General features: G+C 38.3%; 1 protein-coding gene across 2 annotated transcripts in view; it reads right to left on the bottom strand.

The window, feature by feature from the left end:
- Positions 1-17,926, bottom strand: part of thoc5 (THO complex 5) — a 29,864-nt gene extending 11,938 nt beyond the window's left edge. The window contains exons 1-14 of one of the 2 annotated variants that reach the window (XM_048556339.2): positions 17,749-17,926; positions 17,024-17,167; positions 13,728-13,841; positions 12,675-12,772; positions 11,653-11,799; positions 10,617-10,731; positions 9,795-9,927; positions 9,103-9,138; positions 5,574-5,651; positions 5,176-5,219; positions 2,704-2,803; positions 1,945-2,053; positions 611-712; positions 91-187 (exon numbers count right to left, since the gene is read on the bottom strand). In XM_048556339.2, the coding sequence (XP_048412296.1) occupies positions 91-187; positions 611-712; positions 1,945-2,053; positions 2,704-2,803; positions 5,176-5,219; positions 5,574-5,651; positions 9,103-9,138; positions 9,795-9,927; positions 10,617-10,731; positions 11,653-11,799; positions 12,675-12,772; positions 13,728-13,841; positions 17,024-17,167; positions 17,749-17,850 (1,419 nt within the window). In that variant the 5' untranslated portion in view covers positions 17,851-17,926. The remainder of the gene's footprint in view (positions 1-90; positions 188-610; positions 713-1,944; positions 2,054-2,703; positions 2,804-5,175; positions 5,220-5,573; positions 5,652-9,102; positions 9,139-9,794; positions 9,928-10,616; positions 10,732-11,652; positions 11,800-12,674; positions 12,773-13,727; positions 13,842-17,023; positions 17,168-17,748) is intronic. The other variant, XM_048556340.2, reaches the window with a different exon arrangement.
- Between the last annotated feature and the right edge of the window lie 4,764 nt (positions 17,927-22,690).

Raw genomic sequence — 22,690 nt, 5'->3', positions numbered from 1 at the left:
ATTAAGTTAACTTGGGTAAAACCTTAGCATGTTGTTCATTTAATACCACCAACATTTTAGTGAACATGTCTCTAAATTGCAAAGTCTCACCTGCGGCTGATCCTTTGGAAAATGGAGTCCTCCAAGTTTTTGAACCCAAACATAGGGATGTCCTAGCTCTCCAATGTAGTCACTGAAAGTTAAGATTCTAGGGAAAACAATATTTTAATATGTAGAGATATATTATTAGAATATACAGATTCTAATTTCTGTTCTTTGGTCAGTTTTGATTTGCTAAAAATTCAGGTTTTGAGAATGAGAAAAAAGTGCTTAGCATAATACTGAAACAGTGGAATCGGACTTAAATCCAGTGCAGAGTGGTGGGATCTACTTGATCATCTCAAACTAGTCAGGTGAAAAAGGCCATTCAGCCCAACTCTTCTTATCCACTTAGAAGAGACTACGAATAGATTGTGCTACAGCAACATAAAAATAGTTACCAAACAAAGCAATTCAGGAGTAGAACATCAATAAACATTATACATTGCTAAAATTTTTCTGATTATTGCAATTTTATTTAATTGACACACTGTAGCTTATGGTAGTAAAGTTAATGAAAGAAAACACTTACCCAACTTTATCGAACTGATAGTAATTTGCAGGGTTTGGAGTTTTCTTGCCATGGTCTCCAGGATACAAACAACTCAATAATGAGGCCGGAGACAATAAATCCCTATTTGCAAAAGATTTAAAAATCGAATGCCAGAGCATGAAGCTATCATTAAAATTGATCAGCAAAATTAAACAGTACTTCATATAATTATCTAACTGATGATTATTTTTGGCAATTAGGCTTTTGATCCAAAGCAAACAAGATATTTCCATTTATTGTAATTTCCTCCAAAAATTAAATCAAAGGAATGGTCGTTATTCGCTCACATTCTATGAATTATATTATCTGTCTCAAATACTCAAATTCATAACTGTCTAATGATCAACCAGTGACTATTGTCTTCATGGAGGTGATAATTAGAGTATCTTCAAATTGAGTCAGTCAGGTAACATGCCTGATAACAGGAGATTGGAGCGAAGTTGATTCTGTGTGACAGACTCAATAATCTGGATGCACAGTTTCAGTTTGTTTATGCCAGTAACATCAAAGCAATCTGGGTCAAACAAGCAAAAAGAAATTTATGGGTTATATCTGAAAACACTTAGGCTTTTTTTAAAGTCTGTGAACTTTTATTCTGTTTTTAACTTCAACACACTTGAGTCGGACCCCAATCATAATAATACATCAGGTTCAAAATTGAGATATACTGCTGGTCTTCAAGTTGCATGAATTTTCTTAGGTGTTCTAATTGCCTTATCTTTGAATTATTTTTTGGATCAAAAATTTTTGAAATTACCAAGAAACTCTCAAGTTTCCAATGAAAGCTATAATTCCTTTATAAAAATAATTGCCCATAACTTTAAATTGGGATAATCACAGGTTGAGGATTAGGCACTTACTGGAAAATGTTTATTTTTTAGCCACATTAATAAAATTGGATTAGGTTAACAATCTTAAAAAAATCAATTAATACTTCTCATGGTAAATAACAAAGTTCCAATCTATTATGCTGCCCAAATGTGTTCATTCAGAGAACATTTCACATATGATTATGCAAATTTGAAATGTGAACTGTAACATGACCAGCACAATCTCCATTACATTTTGGGGACAATTTCCTGATTGCACCAAAAGTAGAAACTCTACTTCCAACATCTAAAGCAGTTTGGACTGTGGAGTTATGCTAATTACATTTAAAATAATTACAGGTTAGTTTGTGAATAAATAGATGAATTCCTAGTGGCTGAATTTCCGACCATTTGGCCAAAATATTCATGCAAGCCAATGTTGTATGCTGAAGAACTTAAGAAACACAGACAAAATAAATAAGTTTCACTTGCATTGGTACTTACCCTGCACTGATTGCTATGGACATTTCAGTAGCTGTGGTCACTTTAGTCTTGACTGTCATTATATTGAGGTTCATCAAATAGTAGAAGTAAAGGTGAAGGATACTGCCATCTAACAAGAGGAAGACAGCAGAAAACTAGAAACAAAACATTTCTGATCCATGTTTTCCTTCAAGTACACTCGGATAAATATGAATGTTTAGAACAAAAATTAAGAGCACAAGCAGGGCTGTAATATTAAATTTGGAAGCATCCAATATCACATGCTGTTCAACATAACAATGTTTCACTAAAGATTTAAGTTCCAGCAAAAGATTAAAAGTAGGTGTAAATTAAGATGCTCAAACACAAAGCGTGGCAAATTCTACAAATTATGCAAAACCTATAATTATTTTCTAAAACTCTTTTGATATATTTTTCTACAAATTGGGCCAATTTCATACAAAAGCCGTGCAAATCTAAATGTCTGAAACAGTTGTGAGCTAATGCTGTAGTTTTAAAATTTTGCCCACCATATTTGTCCTGAACATAAAATGTGAGGTAGTTCTCTCCTCACAAAAAACACACAAACATCTGTAGGCAGTAACACATTAGAAAACTATGGAAATATCACAAAGACAAAAGAGCAGTTTTGACTTTACATAACTATTCTGCTTTTGGTATTTGCAAAACTGGCTTCTGTAACTGTAGACCACATGAAAAAATTGTAGGACATATCAGTGATATTGTGTTTGACGAGGAGGATGAGGGGTAAATCCTTACCTTTGTATTTTAGGTCTAAAGTAACGGACAGAGGGTGCCGTTTTAACATTTCTCTGCGTTTATCATCCAATTGCAGGCCAAGAGTTGGACGGCGACGTTTCTAGAAATCAGAGCAATAGGCTAGCCAATGATTCATAGTCATTTTGTTTAAGAAACAATAAACACTACCTGCAATTAAGGATATAATACTTCTGCAGAAGCAACTGAACAATTACTAGAATGGAATAATTCTGCAATGAAACTTATAACTAGACATATTTTAAAAAAAGGTCAACCACATTTCAGTATTTTCCCTTAAAGCATCTATTTTTTGTTAAATCAAATGAACTTTTAATTCTTCCCTTGCATGAGGATGCACAAAATTTTCCTAAAACGTACCGCACACCATTAAGCTGTGAGGATGTTTCTCAGTGGTCACTTTGGTGTCAGCTGTGGATCAGTTTGTAAATTTCATGCTGCAAAGTCAGAAGGTGGTGGATTCAAGTCCCACTCCAGAGACATCAGCACAAATATGGATGCTGACATTTCATTTGGAACAAATATAGTGTGGCAGTTCTGAGGAAGGGTCACTCGACCTGAAATGTTAACTCTGATTTTTCTCCACTGATGCTGACAGACCTGCTGAGCTTTTTCAGCAATTTCTATTTTTGTCATTAAGTGGTAGATATTGTTGGGTAGATATTACAGATTCTACGACCCTACTTTACAGAAGTGGAGGCAGGCTTTTCTCCCCCCAGAATTAACAGTAAATGGTTACAAGAAAATGATAAAGCTTATTTGATCAATCATTAAACTTCTGAACATATTTTTCTTTCATCATACAGACCGAATTATGGCCACCTATGTAACAGTATGCCTCCGTACCTACTTAAGCCTAACAGTAACTGGAACTCTTACACGTGTCATTTGATTCTTTGAGATTTCATTATCCCAACCTTTGCTGGCTGACTTCCCATCCTCCAACACAGTACTATCAGCTCTTCAAAAACTTTGCTGCCTATATCTTACCTTATTCAAGTCCCACTCACCCACGCAAACTGATCTTTCCTTGCCAATGGTCACCTGGATCAGATGCTTGGTTTCCTAACAACTCAGATGCTAAATTGCCATTTATGTAACATCACATCCTTCTATTATCAATCCCATTCTTAACTGCATTCCTCAAGTACAAGCCTGGCGAAATGACTGTACATTTCATTTACTCTGAACTTATTCCTCATTAGAAGTCACTACTTTCAACCATGTTCCAATTTTTATACACTAAATTGATAAGTACAGCAAACTTTTTATTAACCGACACTTCTGGGACCAAGAGCGTACAATTGATTAAATATTCCAGTTGGTCAAGAGATCCACAGAATCAGTGTAAAAATAGTAATTGAAACACAATGTAGCAGGTATACGCATCACTGTTGTGCTTTACTTACAGTATAAGTCATTTAAATAATAACTTAAATAGAACTTCCTTGCAGACAGCCTTCTCAGTCGCACCCTCAACTGACTACTTGGACATCACAGAGACCGTGATAATACAATAAAAATCCAGTATTTCGGGGATATAATTTTTGCCAGTCTATCGAGAGTGCCAGTCAAAACGAAGTTTGCTGTATTAGGTATGCTTTGTTTACATAGAAAATAATTGTTGACCATTGTACATCATATTGCATCTTTTATTACACTATATATAAATATTACTATATATACTGAGGATTCATTGCAACAACAGTGGCTCATTGGTAGTCCTCACACCGGTCTAACAATGTTCCAGATTCAAGTCCGCCTCCAGGATTTGCATACAAAAGCCAAGGCTGATACTCAATGCTGCACTGAAGGTGTACTGCACTGTTGGAGATACAGTCGAGGTGAAATGATAAACCAAGGTCCTTTCGCCTTGGCTGTAAAAGATTCCATTTCAAAGTAAAGCATGGGAGTTATTTCCAGGGTCCCAGACAATTTTAATCTTTCAATCAAAATTACAAAAAAACAGCATTCCTGGTCATCACATGGCTGTTTGTGCGAGTTTGCTCTGAACATATTGGCTGCTGCCCTTCCTACTTTATAACAGTGGTTGACATTTCAACAATTACTTCATTAGCTGCAAGTGCTCAGATATCTGCTTGTTGAGAAAAGCTACTTAAATACAAGTCTCTTTTTTGCTGCAGTTGATATATTCATTGTGATTTTCCATAAAATCTACACTAACTACATAACCAGAATGCCAGTCTACTTTTAATATGGCAAAACACATCTAAGCAATATCACTGCATCTAAACTTTTGATCATACAATTAAAAAAAAGTGCTTCTAAAATTTCAGTTCTGGAAGAATAGTTACTACTTGAAACACTGTCTAGCATTTCCAGCAATTTCAGTTTGGTGATTGTTGGTTAATGGAATAGGGGTTTGAAGAATGAACTACAGCCACGAAGCATCCACTGATCAGACTGATTTCAGCTAAAATAATAGCTACTTACTGTTGTGGTCTGCTCCTCCTCAGCATCGGAGTCACTTTCATCATCTGCACAAAAATAACCAAGCAAAATAAATAGTGTCTTGATCTTGCACAATCTTAATTATTGAAAATAATGGAATCTGAACCCTACCGGATTGCTCCCACTGCTGCAATCTGGACCAAAGTGTCGATGCAACAGTCACCAACTAAGATCAAACTGAGGACAAACTAATTCCTGAACCATATAGCTTCATTAAATACCAGACAACATCGCTGAGTCATTGGGTGGAGCGGAGGGTGAGTGTGGGAGACAAGGGGGGGGGGGGGGGGGGGGGTGGTGGAATTGGTTGCTAATTAAAGGAAAAGTGAATTTCAACTACAAACCCATTTAGCCCCAATTTCCACCCAAATCACAGTTACCTTGGGAGTCCTCTGGCGGTCTTGCAAGTGCCTTGGCTTCTTCAACATCTCCATCAATAGCTACTGTAAGATTCTTATCTGACAAGAGAAAGATATTAACTTGATCTATGTAATCGCACAGGATCAATGTCAGAAAATAAAGATGGTTAAAACACATTTTCCTTGTAATGGTCACGTTACCTTATAGCAAAGCAACATGACTCATTTTCCTTGTACAGTATCTTACAAGAAGCAATTTATGCAACAAGGAGTTATGGTATCAGAATTCCATGTAAAATTTAATTATAAGTCTAGCAGAGCACCAGGAAACTGCACCAACTGTTTTTCACAAGTCATACTGACGTTACATTTTCAGTCCCCTTATCGTTCTGTTACATAACAAAAATACATTTCCACAAATATCTGCCTTCTAGGTTGAAACTATCATCAGTATCAATAAACCATATTGCATTTGATAGAATGATATGTAAATTTCTCATTATTGTTTAGATAAAACATATTACTAAGTTCGTTTGCAAAATCTTAACTGGCAATAATCAGAACTGTCATTGTACAATAACTAGCATCACTATAACAATTTATACTTGGTGATATGGGAATATCGTGATATGTTTTTGTCATTAAACGGATGAAACTAAAGGCATCAAGCAGCCTTAGGCAAATTTATGTCAGGTCTTTCAGCATATTGTACATCTGAAATATTGAATAACTCAGCAGGTCTGACATTATCAGCAGTAGGAGAAATATTTTTGTCCAATATGGGTTTTCTTTGGAGCTGATGTTGTTTTATCTAAACAATAATGAGAAATTTACATATCATCCTATCAAATGCAATATGGTTTATTGATACTGATGATAGTTTCAACCTAGAAGGCAGATATTTGTGGAAATTATTTTTTGTTATGTAACAGAACGATAAGGGGACTGAAATTGTAATGTCAGTATGACTTGTGAAAAACAGTTGGTGCAGTTTCCTGGTGCTCTGCTAGACTTTTAATTAGATGATTTTTATGTTGTGAGGAAAAGGAAAGCTCAGGCATAAATTAGAGGGTATGAAATATGAAATGACAAAAAAGTGTCATGGACCAAAAGGATAACGGAATGGTAACTGATAGAGTAAAGAAAAAGCCATTGATCCAGAGTGAGTGTTAATGGCAGAACTAAGCACATCTGTCTGAAAGCAACAACATGAAGACGAGATATAGACAAGCAATTACTAGAAAAATTAAATCATACTGAAGGATAAAGTTCACGTGTCGTTCGTTTTTCAACAGCTTGAGTTCAATCACGTTTCTACCTCTTTCTAATTCTAAAGAAATCATATTTCTTTCTTTCAGAGATGTGACCAAAATTGCTAAATTTTTCCAGCACTTTGTTTTTATTTAGGTCAGGTAATGACTGAGTTGTTGCTTTGGCAATATCTTCAGGTTTAGTGCACCTAGCAACTCTGTTAAAATTTCATTCCCCTAGAACAATAGTGCTTATAGCATTAACAGCTTAAATTCATTGAAAGAACACACACAAAGCTTCATATTTCCAGTTACATTACAGGATACTACTCTAATGGTTCCCCATACTACTTAAAATTTGTACAGTGCAATTTAGGAGAGACCAGCCACCTGTAAACTTGAGATGCTCCTGATTAATTACTGCATGTCCGCAAATTAAATGCCACAAGGTACCAAAAATTCCTCAAGTGCATAAAAATCAGAAGAAGAATCTGCATGGATGCTACTTAGCTGGATGAAGTATTTGGAAAAAGAAATTATAAAACAAAGAAGGTCAAATTATTTAACACTGCAATAATTCATACCAAATTTTATATTGAATGCAGTATTACTTCTTACTTCAGGAGTTTATTATGCTCCTAAAAGTGACAAAGTCGGTTAATGTATGCATTGCTGGTTACACGTGCAAGAGTGTGGGGAAAATACATTGCGAAAAGAATAATTTTTAAAATGTTAGAAGTATAAAATGTACCTGCACTTGTTGCTTGGACATGAGGGTACAATGATTTGTTGGTCAGGGACGACTGTAGCATTTATGGAAAATTAACCAACTTTTATGAAATTATTTTGTGGCATCATAAATACATCAATTTGAATGATTGGATTGTGTGAAAATAATGATGGTGAAACTGCCAGCACGCTCTCAAATTATTCAATTGGTAATTTCAGGAGTCCGCACATGTGCACGATAAAGCTGACACCTAAAAGTTGCTGCCAGTAATCAAATGATCGTCTAGGAGATAAGCCATTCACAACATTCCCTAAACAACCAGTAAATTGATGAAAACATCCAGTTTTATCCTATTAGTTTCTATGTTATTCTATATTTCACTTTTTAAAAAAAAATTATAGTATTTTAGCTCTGGCCTTGATCCAAAATAATTTTGCATTCTGAAAATTTCAAATAGTATGAAGATTTTCTGTGCATTTATGTTCTGCATTTTTATGTACGCATGAATACTTCAATGAGTGGGTGCTTACCCTGCTTGGTAATCTCACCACTGCTAGACACCTGGAGATCCCCATGACTTTGCATCAGATTTAATCTGCTGTTCGGAAAGAGGAGGTCCAAGCCACAGAAATTTAGATTTTTCTGGGCAACTTTCCTTTGGTTCAGCAGCAAGCTGCTGACTCAAAATTTATAGTAAGATTTTTACCAGTCTTTAGACATGGTGAGAAGTTTTTTTCTGTGTTGCATTTTTTTCAAAGCACGTATTACGAACATGCTATGCTAATTATTGGTATTAATGGGTAATTGATAGGGATAGTGTAATGTAGACCAGTATTAGGATGAGCTAGCCAGATGCTCATCCTACTGCTACAAGAATTGAAATATTAGCAGAGAAACAGTACATTTAAAAAAGAGTTAATACAATCATTGAACGAGGTCAAAATCTGCTTGGGTGAAGTACTGAAGTGTTTCACGCTGGCAATAATTTAGTATAAATTTAAAACATAAGCAGATAGTATCAGTCAAAATACAGGCAGCAGAAAGGCATGTGTAAATATATATACACTCATGTGTGCACACTTAGACATTACTACATTCTAAGTGAAACACTGCAATCTCTTTTCTGTTGAAATAGGTCTAACTCAGCAAGGCAAATCTCATGCAATATGGTTGAGATATGAACCTAAAGATATGTTCTATAATAACTTATGTAGGAAAAATTAATATGTACCACAAGTCACAAATTCTGATCAATGATGACAAGCTCAGTTTATTCCAGAAGATATTATTTTGTTAAATTTCCAATAATTAAGCTGATCACTGAAGAAGTTTTGTCTATTTCTTATAATATATCCAAATCTTGAAGACAAATATTTCTTTTGCCATGCCTATAGCAATAATTGGCCAAATTCACAATTGTAATTTTATTTCTCAAAATTTTAAATCTGGATTTAAAATATTATTTTATAATCTACACTGTTTGTTGGTAGTTAGAATATACATGCAGCACAATACTAAATGCAAGAAGAATTCAAAGCTTAAAAAACAATATTCAAGTCCCAATACTCACCCCGCCCATAGGGCTGGGAGGCCTTGTTCATCTGAGCTAATGGGGCATCCACCACCACAGCCAGAAGAGGATTAGAAAATAGGATTGCGAAAGAGAGACACGATGTCAGTAAAAGAAAACAGATCAGCAACAAAGCTGAGCTTAATCCAGCAATTTATCTTGCATGCTAATTTAAAACTAAACAGAAGTAACTAGCTGACAAATGGCAGATAAGGAAACCAGAAGTAAAACAGTCAAAGCTACTAGATTCAGGTGTATGTTCCTTTTCTGCCTCACAAATGCCATCCTGTATGTTCTCTATTAAATTATACACACGACTTGGTAAGAAAGCATAACATAAAAGGCACATTTGTCAAATTACTTCTTATCTGAAATAGTTTTTCAAAATCTGGCAACATTGTGCAATACAGAAATAAGAAGGATAGAAAATATTAGAGCAACAAATACTAATATGAAGAAACGTTGAAGGTGCATAACATTTCAAAAGAAAAAAAAGTTAGTGCATAAATTTACTAATTCAATAGTTGCATATAAAACATAAAAGAAAGTTTAAGATTTTCAAAAAGTTTGAATAAATTTTATATGCACTAACTTCAGCAATTTATAGAAACAAAGTGGAAACGAAAACAAATACATCACGATTTTGAAATCTATACATGCCAAGATACTCGGCTGCTATACATTTGACTTACCACAAGCTTGCCCATATGAATTTGCCTGAACGTACAGCACATATAACGGAGGAGGCAGGTGTCTAGCTATTTCATATTGTTTATGAGCTTGGTCAAAGGGCATGGAAAGATATTCTTGGACTGGTAAAGATGCCTAATGGAGTAGTAAAATAAATAGTCAATAAAGCAAACAGTGTTTATTCATAGCAGCTCTGCTGCTTGGCGCTTTCTTATGTGCGTTTTGAATAATTATTCGTTTAAGTTATTGTTTTAGTGCTTTGGAATTTTTTTTTCCTTTTATTCATATTGGCTGTTGTGCCAGGCTTTCTCCTTCTGAAACCTTTTCACTAGAGCACCCCAACCCACCCCTAATGAGAACAAAATTGAAACATGCCCCATGCCCACCATACAAAAACGTTGGACAACCTTGCAGCATAATCCTAATAATGTTCAGCAGAGTAAGAAAATCAAAGAAGAGTTCCATTCCCTTCCCACCTCCAATCAGCAGTGAAATTCTCATAAAATGTTTGAAGTTCCAAAAAGTACAAACTCACATGATATTATTTGTGTATTTGGTTGTGAGGTTGGATGGAGCTTGCAATAATCATATCAACAACACTGGAGATGCCATAACTGATACTAACTGACCTTTCCCAACTTTGAGGAGTTTCAAAACTTTAACAAACTGGATGCAAGTATTTTGTTTCATAAGTAGTATAGATGTTATATGGAGTCAACCATGATTGCCTGGATCATGATCCAAAAAATGCTTTTTAAATCATTAGTACACAATCAAAAATATTAAGGTTTTCATATAAAGTTGAAATGCATTTTCCCAAATACCTGCATAATAGTGTTGAGTCTTGGCTGAAGACTGTTTAAATATTCTTTTTTGATTTCAATGTCTTTTCGAATTTTCTCTTTGTTTGCTAGTGATTCTTTATATTTTTCAGCCAACCTACAAATGAAAATTAATGGATTGAGAGAGCTTTTTGTACAGAGCCAGAAAATAATCCACTAAAAGTTTAAGACAAAACTGAAAAAAAAGAAGTGCAAGGTACGTGTATGAGAACATATTCACTGGCAACTTAAAGGGAGCTTAAAGGTCTATTTTACAAATATATAAACAGTAAAAGTTGATTAGGAAAAAGCCAATATCATAGCTGAGGTACTAAATCAGTATTTTGCATGCCTTTATTAACAATACTGTCAATGTCAACAGTAAAGCAGGGGAATAGAGACAAAGGATATGATAAAAATAAATGATCCCAATAGCAGAATTAAAGAAATGAAATAATTAAAGAATTAAAGAAATAAAGAAAGTGCACTTTTCTGCCCTGGGTCATAACAATAAATCCTCACAATATATTGGCTAGGACCCAGCTGGAGCAGTGTGCTCAGGACTGGCCACCTGACTTTAGGAATGATACGAAGAACTGAGAGACAGAGAAGCATTTACTAGCATGAGACCAGGGAGTTGTGTGGACAGACTGACAATTTTTCAGCTGTGTGAAGAACAGACTTTGTAGATGTTCCAAGTCTTGAATGTTTTTTGTAGACCACATATGAGAAATTGCTTCCAATGACAAAGGGTCAGTAATTAGAGGAAATACGTATAAAGCAAAAGGATTAAGGTGGCACTAGATAAAACATTTTAACTCAGCAAGTTATGAGCCAGAACACACTACCTGAAAGGGAAACAGATTGAACAACAATTTTCAAAAGGGAATGGAATAAATCCTTGAAAGAACAAAATAATTGCCCAGATATGGAGGTAAAGAGTAGAAAAGAACTAATGGGATAGGTCTCTAAAGAAACCATGCAAAATGAACTGAATGGCCTTTTTCTGTGTTGTATCATTCTATCAACATCTCCATACCTTTTACGCTGTTCAAGTTCCCAGTCTAAGCGAGACAGAGTCTGCTGATGTGGATCACTCATGGTGAGGTTAGGCTTGCTAATGTCTAAGGGTGCCTCTTTATAGAATTCTTCCACATCCACTAAGTCAATCTCTTCATGTTTTGATCTAAAAGACAGCACAGAAAGACAGAAATTAGAAACATCTGCCTGAACTTATATTAAGACTATAGATTTTAGAACTGCTGCTTCACCAAAGTTAAAGTAAATTCTTATAAATTCAGACACATGGAAAGCCAAGTTCAGTCCACTATTTCAATTGTGTGCCCATCTGGCGTGACATACAAGGGTGATGAAAATCTGATTTGTGTAGATCATTCACACCTTCAGATGCCTTCATATCTATACTCTCCAACACTACTATACTACCACTGGTGTCGTACTATCTCAAGGTGGAGTGAGTCAAACTGACAAGCCCTGTTCATCAGCACCTGCCAAAACCATGATATCTACGGCCAAGACCCACAATTGCAGCAAGTGCATGGGAACATCATCTCCTGAAAACTCCCCTCCACGTCAAACTTTATTCTGACTTGAAAATATCTCATTGTTGCTGTGTCAAAATCTGGAAATATACTTTCACCAATGGCACAGTGGGATTACTTACTTGATAGATACTATGGTGGTTCAAGAGGAATGCTCACCATTTTCTTCTCAAGGGTAAGTAAGGATTGTCAATAAATGCTGATTTTGCCAGGGAAACAAAGAAAATATTAAAATCTGACAATATGCTTTTCTGAGTGACTGCTAATGCACAACATCAACTTGTATAATAAAAACTACCCATCCAAACATAACTTTAAACTATGCAATAGAGAAACTGAGACATTTCTGGAGAAATTTGGGTCAATGAATAATGTGGAATAAACGGATAAGCAGAACATTGAAGAGATTTGACAAGCACCAACATTTGGATGCAATAAAAGAAAAAATTAGAACAGGAAACTATAAGAAAAATTTATCCTGTTAATGGGAGAAACTTACTTGAACTCTAAGCACTTGGTGATTTCCTTTTGGAGATGCATCACCTCATAGAGAAGATTCTGAAGTTGAAGATGAAGAGCATCGACTTTCTGTTTGGCCTGAAAAACAACAGCTAGAACTTCTTGTATCCAAAGTGTTTACATTTAGTCAATTTGTTTGCATTACTATTTAAAAAAAAGTCAATTCTGAATGAACAATGTTCAAAGTTGTCATAAATTTCCAAACCCAATTCATGTAAGAGACTTGCTGACTGTAGCTACTAATCTATTGAGTTAATATTCCGCAAGTAATTACTACCGGGAAAAAAAATCATTATTCTGTACAATTACATAGTTATCCCACAAAAGACTGGGCAAAGTCTCCATAAGACAGCCAAGCAAATTTAAATACATTTACAAAAGCAAACAAAAAGTATTCAGGGTTTGAGTGAAAATTTGTAGCTCAGGTGCTGGTTGTAGATGTTGGTGTGTTTGCCGAGCTGGTGACATCCTCAGTGCTGTGGTGCCTCCTGTGAAGTGCTGTTGTCTTGTACTGGTTCAGATTTATATGGTCTGGTTTTTGCAGCTTCCGATAGATGCTGGTTCGGCTTGTCAGACAAGCCGAACAGAGGACAGCCAGGGAATTCCTGGAGGCTTGACATTCATCCGCGACCTCTCTCAATAAACACACTGAAGTAGACCCGATCTAGCGACCATTACAACCGACAACTGGAACTGGCATCCATAAAAAGCAGCAAAAACCAGGCCACATAAATAAGAACCGACACAAGACAACAGCACTTCACAGGAGCTCCACAGCATTAAGGATGTCACTTAGTGAGGGGGAAAAATGTCTGGTATCAAACCTGCCTGCTCGGTGAACACACCAATACCTACAAACAAAAAACTTGTTCAGGAAGTTAACAAAATAGATATATTATTTATTTTCGAAATGGTGGTAAAGGAAATGGGGACTGAAGGAAGAGTGATGGATTTTATTTTTGACTTCTGGCCAATAAAATCCCAAAATGAAGAGACTTCAAAAACTCCCCACTTTGATGCATGTAGTACCTACCTCATGAGTTTGATCTCGACCTTTTTTTAACCTGATATGAGCCAAACGGTTTAACTTCTTTAGAGTCATGAAATGAATACAGCTCTGGATCCGCCGTTCATCAATCTCTGCTGACTATAAGAAGGGAAAGGAGAATTAGATGCAGTGCAAATGTAAAGTTCTTAGCACCTCAAAATGGGGAAATGTAGCTTGGGCTCTCCTGCTAAACACATGCCAGTTGTCAGTACTGACTCTTGGAAAGAACTTCTCTCATTGTGTTAGAAGTCTGAGCATTCAGAAAATTGAGCGCAATCTAGGCTGACATTCCAGAGGTGTTCTCTTTGGATCAGAGGTGAAGCCAATGCACTGTGATCATGTGAACATAGAAGATTCCATGACATTATTCTAAGAGCAGCACAGGTATTCTCCCTATAGAACTATCCAGAACCTACTTTACAACAACATCACCGAAAGATTACCTCCCATCAGTAACTGCTATTTATAGGAAATTGCTATACTCAGACAGGATGCCGCACTACATTGCATAAGCATTTACTTGACTGTCAAACGCTTTGGGAGGACCTGTGGTTGAGAGAAGTATTCCTAACATATATTCTTAATTTAATTCTTTCAGTTGAAGTGCCTTAATAGAGGAAAGCAGTAATTGGCTGAACTGTCTTCACAATGCAATATCTGTACAGTCATCTTTCTACTGCACATGGAAATAAGTATCCTATTCATACAAATGCTGCACACTGATTCAATTTATGATTATCTAAGCTTAATTCATAATAATCCTTAACAGAGACCTACACAGGCACTCCTCCTCTGTATAATCTGCTACTCAGATCAGAGACAAGTTTTAACTGAAGGCTTTCAATTACTTGCTCAGAAAGATCTTTAACAATTTTCTGAGCTGTGTATTACAAAGCCTTATAATGGCATTACGATTAATGAAGAATATAATGCTGAGTTCAATTTACTTTGTCTATTTTAATTTTCTCATGAGATATAATGTTTATCATCACATACAAGTATTACGAAATATCAGCAGGTTGTAATAAACCCGCAAAACGACACTGTGTGAATGACATGTGCAAAGTTGAACATGAAATCTAACCAGTTAGCCCACTCCTCTCCCAAAATGGCATCCAATGACATTATAAACAATGCTAATATTTTTGTCCCAATTAAGTCAGCTCAAATTATATAAAGAAGTTCTTCCTATTACTGATTTTTCAATTATATTTGATTAATTTTCATTTACATCTTCAGCTAACAGCTCCTCAAAGTGTGAACATGGCACAGTTAGCCACATTGTCATCGCTGAGTCAAAGGTTTGTAGGTTACGAGTATCCAGAGGGTTACCAAGGCCCACATGCTGAACTGGACCTGCCATCAATGTTTATATTGTGGCTATGAGAACAGGGAATTCTGCAACAAGTAACCCATCTGTCTCCCCAATGTCTGTCATCGTGCACAAGGTATAAATGAAAACTCTCAAAGGACACCATTTGCCTGAAATGGTGCTGCTCCAACAACACTCAAGAAGCTTAACATCATCCAGGACAAAGCAGCCTACTTGACTGACACCACTGTTAATACCTTAGACAATCACTCCCTCCACCAACGATGTGCAGTGAAAGCAATGTATACTATTTACAAGGTGCACTGCAGCAAATCAACACTCCTTTAACAGCATTTGTCTCCAAACCTACAACCTTGAACATTTAGAAACCGGGACAGCAGATACATGGAAACATCACCACTTACAGATTATCTTCCAAATCACTCACCATGATGTTTTGGAAACACATCGCTGCTCCAGAAAAATATCATTGCTCATAATGTCAGAGCAAGGGGCTGCTCATTTAGGACAGAGATGTGAAGAAATCTTTTCTCTCAGAAAATGTTTAATCTGTGGTATTCTTTACCACAGAGGCTAGGTTGTTAAGAATGTGCAAAGCAGAGATAGACAAAATTTTAATCAGTAAGGGAATCAAGGGTTATGGGGGAAGTGCAGTTCAGGAGTGGCAGCTCTGCCATGATCTCATCGAATGGCAGATTGATTACCAAGGGAAAGAAGGATTATCCAGGGTATGCAAGAATGCAAAGTTGAGGTTAAAATTAGATCAGCCATAACCTTATCGAATGGTAGAGCAGGATCTGTAGCCTATTCTTGTGCCTAGTTCATATAGTCGATGCAGATCAGACTCAATAGGCCATATGGCATACACCTGCTGCAATACCTTATCATTCTTTTGCTGGGTCAACATCCTGGAACTGCTTCTCCAACAGCTCTGCAGCTATATCTGTATCAGAGGAACTGCAGTGGTTCAAGGAGTCAGCTTACCATGAGAAAATACCCAAGACATTTCCTTCATTTTACTATCTCTTCTGACAGCAGGCCACATCACTCTGTTACACCATTATTCAATTTTTATTTACAGATAAAAACACAGAAGCAAAATTATGACATCCAAAAAATACATACAATACTATTCTGTATTATGTCCATAGTTCTTAAAATTTCTTCCAGCAGCAGTTCAGCAAGCATCAGGTGTTAAATACCCAACCCTTTAGATTAGATTAGATTCCCTACAGTGTGGAAACAGGCCCTTTGGCCCAACAAGTCCACACCGCCCCTTGGAGCATCCCACCCAGACCCATCCCCCTATAACCCACACACCCCTTAACACTACGGGAAATTTAACATGGCCGATCCACCTAGCTTGCATGTCTTTGGATTGTGGGAGGAAACCGGAGCACCCGGAGGAAACCCATGCAGACACGGGGAGAATGTGCAAACTCTGCACAGACAGTTACCCGAAGCTGGAATCGAACACGGATCCCGGCGCTGTGAGGCTGCAGTGCTAACCACTGAGCCACCGTGCCGCCTTTACTGACCTGCCTTCTCATTCCTTTACAGCCCGTCTAGTTTTAACATCTAAGGCCAGTTAGGAACTATATTAGACTACCAAATTGAATTATAGTAAGTTTTAAAAACAATATAGACGTGAATGTGCGATTCACTGCTCTTGCTACTTACCTGGGGAAAAAGATTAAAATGTAAATAAAAACAGAACATGCTGTACATACTCAGCAGTCTGGCAGCATCCTTGAATTGAGGGAAGAGTTGACATTTCAGCTCAATGATCTATCAACTCTGGTGAAAGATTATCAGCCTGAAACATTACCTCTCTTCTTCTAACCATAGCTACTCCAGATTTAGAATTTCCAGTAATTTCTACTTTCAGCTGAGATTTTCAGCACAGTGTTTGATTTTTTTTCACTTAAATAAATTCAGTGCCACTTACAGCATCTTTTCCTCCTTTACTCTTTAATTCATGAATCTCAGCCATCAACCTTTGGAGATCCTCACAGGTTTTCTTGTACATATCATAGTCTTTAGCAGGGTCTCGTGTCTCCACTTCCGCCTCTTCACTATAAACTTTACTCTCCTAATAAAGAACACATACATGTATTTTACAGTTTTATAGAAATTACAAACAATTAACAGTAACTGATAATGACTACTGATGTACATTGAGGTGGCTAAATAAGTGACATTGCCAAATAGGAATTATAAAATGTGAAAGGGTTGGACATAACATCAGGAAGGATTCTTAAATTTGTGGTTTCTGCTCAAACACTGAATCAACTTTAGTCCGGTTCAGCTGATTATACCAGCACTCGAGACTGAAATTATATCTCCTAAAATTAAAAAAAATTCCAGATGCGGAGATTTATCTTTTAACTTCAACTTTCAAAGGACAACAGGATACTGAGATACTCTTTAGCCCAAACACAACCAGTTTCAACAGAAATTTCGGGTAAAAGTCCAATAAAATAAAATGTTCGCGCTCTCATATCCCTTCACGTTCAGTCATTCCTACACAGGGGAACAAGGTATCTGTCAGGAGGGATTAGGCTCCCCTTCTGCTTATTGTATGTGAACAAACAGCTCAATGTGTTGGCCTGGACAGGTCGGGCCGGGCTAGGCCTCGGCACCCTAGCCTCATCGGATTCAGCCTCTCCCCACCTGGTCTCCATCACCCCGAGCCTTTCTGCTCTCCTTCTCCACCGTTCCGCCATCACTCCGAATCACTTTGGTTTTTCGCTTCTTCGCCGAATCAGCGGACATTACAACTTTCCGGCCCCAGCAATCGGACAGTGACCGAGAAACTCTTTCCACAGGAGAGGCGGGGGTCCAGGCGGAAGAAATGGGAAAACTATACCTCCTCACCTGCCGGGGGCGCTGTTTCTGCACCAATGGACGAAATGGGACCCTCCCCACCTGCCGGGGGCGCTGTTTCTGCACCAATGGATGGAATGGAATCCTCCCCAACTGCCGGGGGCGCTGTTTCTGCACCAATGGATGTAATGGAATCCTCCCCAACTGCCGGGGGCGCTGTTTCTGCACCAATGGATGGAATGGAATCCTCCCCAACTGCCGGGGGCGCTGTTTCTGCACCAATGGATGGAATGGAATCCTCCCCAACTGCCGGGGGCGCTGTTTTCGCAGTGAGGGAAGAGTCCTCCCTGCCTGTTGAGGGCGATTGAGGTAAACTAATCAGCAGCGTACAAGGGATAAAATTGTATTTCTGGACAGTGTCAGGAATTGCGTGTAGTTTTTCTTTGTTTTGTGTGACTCTTACGCACTGGAAAAATACAGTTACTGACTTTGGTTCACTCACTGGGATTAGGATTCCTTTTAACAAGTGCAAAATCTCTGGAAGAATAAACTGTTAAAGTAACCACTGGCATTAATTTTAATGAACTACCATACATTTTTAATTATACCAATTTTTCAATAGCAGGTAAAACTCAGAAGTTAGACTCTGCACACAGTTTACTGTAATTGCTGGAGAAACACAGTAGGTCGGGTAGCATCTACGGAGATAAGGCAGGAAAGGTTTCGGGTCCAGTTGACCCTTTTTCAGAACGACATTATTCACTTCATAAAAGGAAACTAAAAGAAAAACCTGCATGTGTGATTCCTTATGAAGTAGAGTAAAGCCAAGTGATATTCAGGCATAAGACAACAAAATGTGAGGCTGGATGAACACAGCAGGCCGAGCAGCATCTTAGGAGCACAAAAGCTGACGTTTCGGGCCTAGACCCTTCATCAGAAAAGGGGGATGGGGAGAGGGTTCTGAAATAAATAGGGAGAGAGGGGGAGGAGGACCGAAGATGGAGAGAAAAGAAGATAGGTGGAGAGGGGACAGGTCAAGGAGGCGGGATAAGGTTAGTAGGTAGGAAATGGAGGTGCGGCTTGAGGTGGGAGGAAGGGATGGGTGAGAGGAAGAGCAGGTTAGGGAAGCGGAGACAGGCTGGACTGGTTTTGGGATGCAGTGGGTGGAGGGGACGAGCTGGGCTGGTTTTGTGATGCGGTGGGGGGAGGGGAAGAACTGGCCTGGTTTTGGGATGCAGTGGGGGAAGGGGAGATTTTGAAGCTTGTGAAGTCCACATTGATACCATTGGGCTGCAGGGTTCCCAAGCAGAATATGAGTTGCTGTTCTTGCAACCTTCGGGTGGCATCATTGTGGCACTGCAGGAGGCCCATTATGGACATGTCGTCTGAGGAATGGGAGGGGGAGTTAAAATGGTTGGCGACTGGGAGGTGCGGTTGTTTATTGTGAACCGAGCGGAGGTGTTCTGCAAAGCGGTCCCCAAGCCTCTGCTTGGTTTCTCCAATGTAGAGGAAGCCACACCGGGTACCATGGATACAGTAAACCACATTGGCAGATGTGCAGGTGGACATCTGCTTAATGTGGAAGGTCATCTTGGGACCTGGGATGTGGGTGAGGTGTGGGGGCAAGTGTAGCACTTCCTGCGGTTGCAGGGGAAGATGCCGGGTGTGGTGGGGTTGGAGGGGAGTGTGGAGCGGACAAGGGAGTCACGGAGAGAGTGGTCTCTCCGGAAGGCAGACAAGGGTGGGGATGGAAAAATGTCTTGGGTGGTGGGGTCAGATTGTAGATGGTGGAAGTGTCGGAGGACGATGCGTTGTATCCGGAGTTTGGTGGGGTGGTATGTGAGAACGAGGGGAATCCTCTTGGGGCGGTTGTTGTGGGGGTGGGGTGTGAGGGATGTGTTGCGGGAAATACAGGAGACGTGGTCAAGGGTGTTCTCGACCACTGTGGGGGGGAAAGTTGCGGTCCTTGAAGAACGTGGACATCCTGTGGGAGTGGGTGGGGGCTGGGTTCTGCAAATGTTTAAAAGAGGGCCTGAAGAGTTCTGCTGAAGAATCACATCAGAATTGATACTCGAACTCTCATTGTCTGTCTGCAGATCCAGGCAGACCTTATGAGTTTCCCCAGCACTGTCAGTTTTTACTTAAAAGGGGAGCAACAAGAAGACCACGTGCCACTTGTAGTGCAGTGATAATGTGCCACAGTGGTTACCTTGCGGTCAGAAACTCTGAGTTCACATCCTACCTAAGGAACTATGCCATTACATGTTTAAGCAGGCTGATTAAACAAAAATAAAGTTATTCTGGGTTTTATGTCTCAACCACTGAATTGGATCCAAATTGATAGCAATCAACCTCAGACACAGGACAATTGCCTGGAATATAGGGAAGAAGCATAAAATTTGGGACGTTTGATTATCCTCTGTGAAGTATACAATGTTAATATTACTTTTGACATTGACTACTTACATTTATCTAGCACCTCTAATGATAAAATGTGCCAAGGCTGTTCAATGGATAAGTATAATTCAGAGTATGATACATAACTACATTAAATGAAACAAACAAAACCTTGATCAAAGAGATAGGTTTTAAGGGAGTTTTCAAGGCAGAGAGTGAAAATTTCATACAACAGGCCTGAGGTGTCTGAAGTGTAGCCACAACCGTGAAGCAATTAGAATTGGGGATGGTCAAGAAGCTGCATTTAGGTGAGTGCAGATAACTTGAAAGATTGTATGGCTGGAGGAGATTACAGAGGCCATGGAGGAATTGAAGGCAAGGATTATAATTTTACAAACAATGTTCTTTGACAAGGAGCTAATGTAGGTCAGCAAGCAAAAGGATTTTGTTTGATTTAACACACGGGCAACAGCTAACCAAAATATGAATGAGGATTTCAGCAGTAGGAACAAGGGGTGAGCTTGACACAAAGCTAACAAAAGAACTTAACTACTTAATATGTAAAGACCGCATCAATTGCTCATGGTGGAGCCAATTATACTGTATTGTACCTAATAATAAGTAGTTAACCAATAAAGGGTAATTTCAGATTTAAAAGCTACAATGTGGTAAGGATTAGTGGGAAATTAGAGGATTGGTTAGGTTTTAATTACCAACAAAGATGATCAAGAACAAATGAGAGACAAAATAAGCTTTGGAGGTAAACTAGCATGTAATGTCAAAACAGATCATAAGAGCTTCTTTAAATGTATAAGAAGGAAGTGAAAAGCCAAAATGGTGACCTTATTGAGGTTTACAAATCATGAGGCACATTGATAAGGTGAATGACAAGGGTCTTTTCCACGGGTGGGGGAGTTCAAAACTAAGGGACATATTTTTAAGATGAGAGGAGAAGGATTTAAAAATGGACATGAGGTGTAACTTTTTTACACAGATAGTGGTTTGTGTGTGGAATGAACTGCCAGTGGTGGATACAAGTACAGTTACAATGTTTAACATACTTTTGGATGAGTTCATGAGTAGGAAAGGTTTGGAGGGATATGGGCCAAGCATAGATGGGTGGGTCTAGATTAGTTTGGGGACATGTTGGGACATGTGCACTGGTTAGACCAAAGGGTCTGTTTCCATGCTGTGTGGCTCTATAACTGGATGAACATTTGTTCCTTAGAGAATGAGGCTCGGGAAATAACATGAACCAAAGAGTAGCAAAGGAGTCGATTAAATAATTTGTATAAGTCTTCACAGCAGAAGAGACTAATTGTATTACAAAAGTACTAAATAATCAAGGTCAGAGGGAGGAGAAGATATAAATACATTAACTATCATTACTCAAGAAAAGGTCTATGGACATTAATGGGGCTAAAGGCTGATATGTCCCCTGAATCTGATGGGTTACCTCCTAGAATGGTAAAGGAAGTAGGTGCAGAGATAGTTGATGCACTGGTAGTAATCTATGAAAAAGCATTAAAATTCTGGAAAAGTTGCAGAGGAATCAAAAACTGCCATTGTATCACTTTTTTTTAGAAGGGAAAGGAGACAAAAAAAAAGTGTAACTAGAAGCCAGTTAACTTAACATCTGTAATTGAGAAAGTATTACAGCCCATTATAAAGGATGTGATAGTGAAGTATTTAGGAGTGAATAACACTTTCAAGGAGTGTCAGCATGGTTTCATGAAGTGAAAATCATGCCTAACGAATTTATGGCTTTAGTTTTAAAAACCATGTTCACTGAGTGACCTATCCACTCCCTACCTCCCCACCTATACTCTCCTCTCCGCCTATCTTTTCCTCTATCCATCTTCGGTCCGCCTTCCCCTCTCTTCTTATTTATTGCTGAACCCTCTCCCCATCCCCCTTTCTGATGAAGGGTCTAGGCCTGAAACGTCAGCTTCTGTGCTCCTAAGATGCTGCTTGGCCTGCTGTGTTCATCCAGCTCCACACTTTGTTATCACAGAATCTCCAGCATCTGCAGTTCCCAGTATCTCTGTACACAGTGTTGTGTTTTCCTGGAACAGAAGTAGATGGGTTTTAAAATAATGGAAAGCTGATTGTCAATAATGTCCTGATGTGCTTCTGATCAGGTGACCAAGGCATTTATGGGGCAACTGTAGTAGTAAATCCTGCAAAGAGAAAGCATATTAAAAAAAATTCTCTGTCTGTCTCACTCTGTCTCTCATGTGGAAGTACAGAAAATGTTCAGTAACAGCTCGATATCTTCAACTCACCCTCATTTGCAAATCTCTTTTTGAAAGAGAAAAAAATGCCTTTAAAGATAGTGAAAAGATGAATTCTCAACCAGTGAACGAAAGAGAGCATCAGTGTGCAAACAATT

The sequence above is a fragment of the Stegostoma tigrinum genome, chromosome 26, assembly GCF_030684315.1.
Source record: "Stegostoma tigrinum isolate sSteTig4 chromosome 26, sSteTig4.hap1, whole genome shotgun sequence".
NCBI classification, from domain to species: Eukaryota; Metazoa; Chordata; class Chondrichthyes; order Orectolobiformes; family Stegostomatidae; genus Stegostoma; species Stegostoma tigrinum.
The sequence above is the reverse complement of the archived record's forward strand: the minus strand, read 5'-3'. Positions and strand labels throughout refer to the sequence as shown.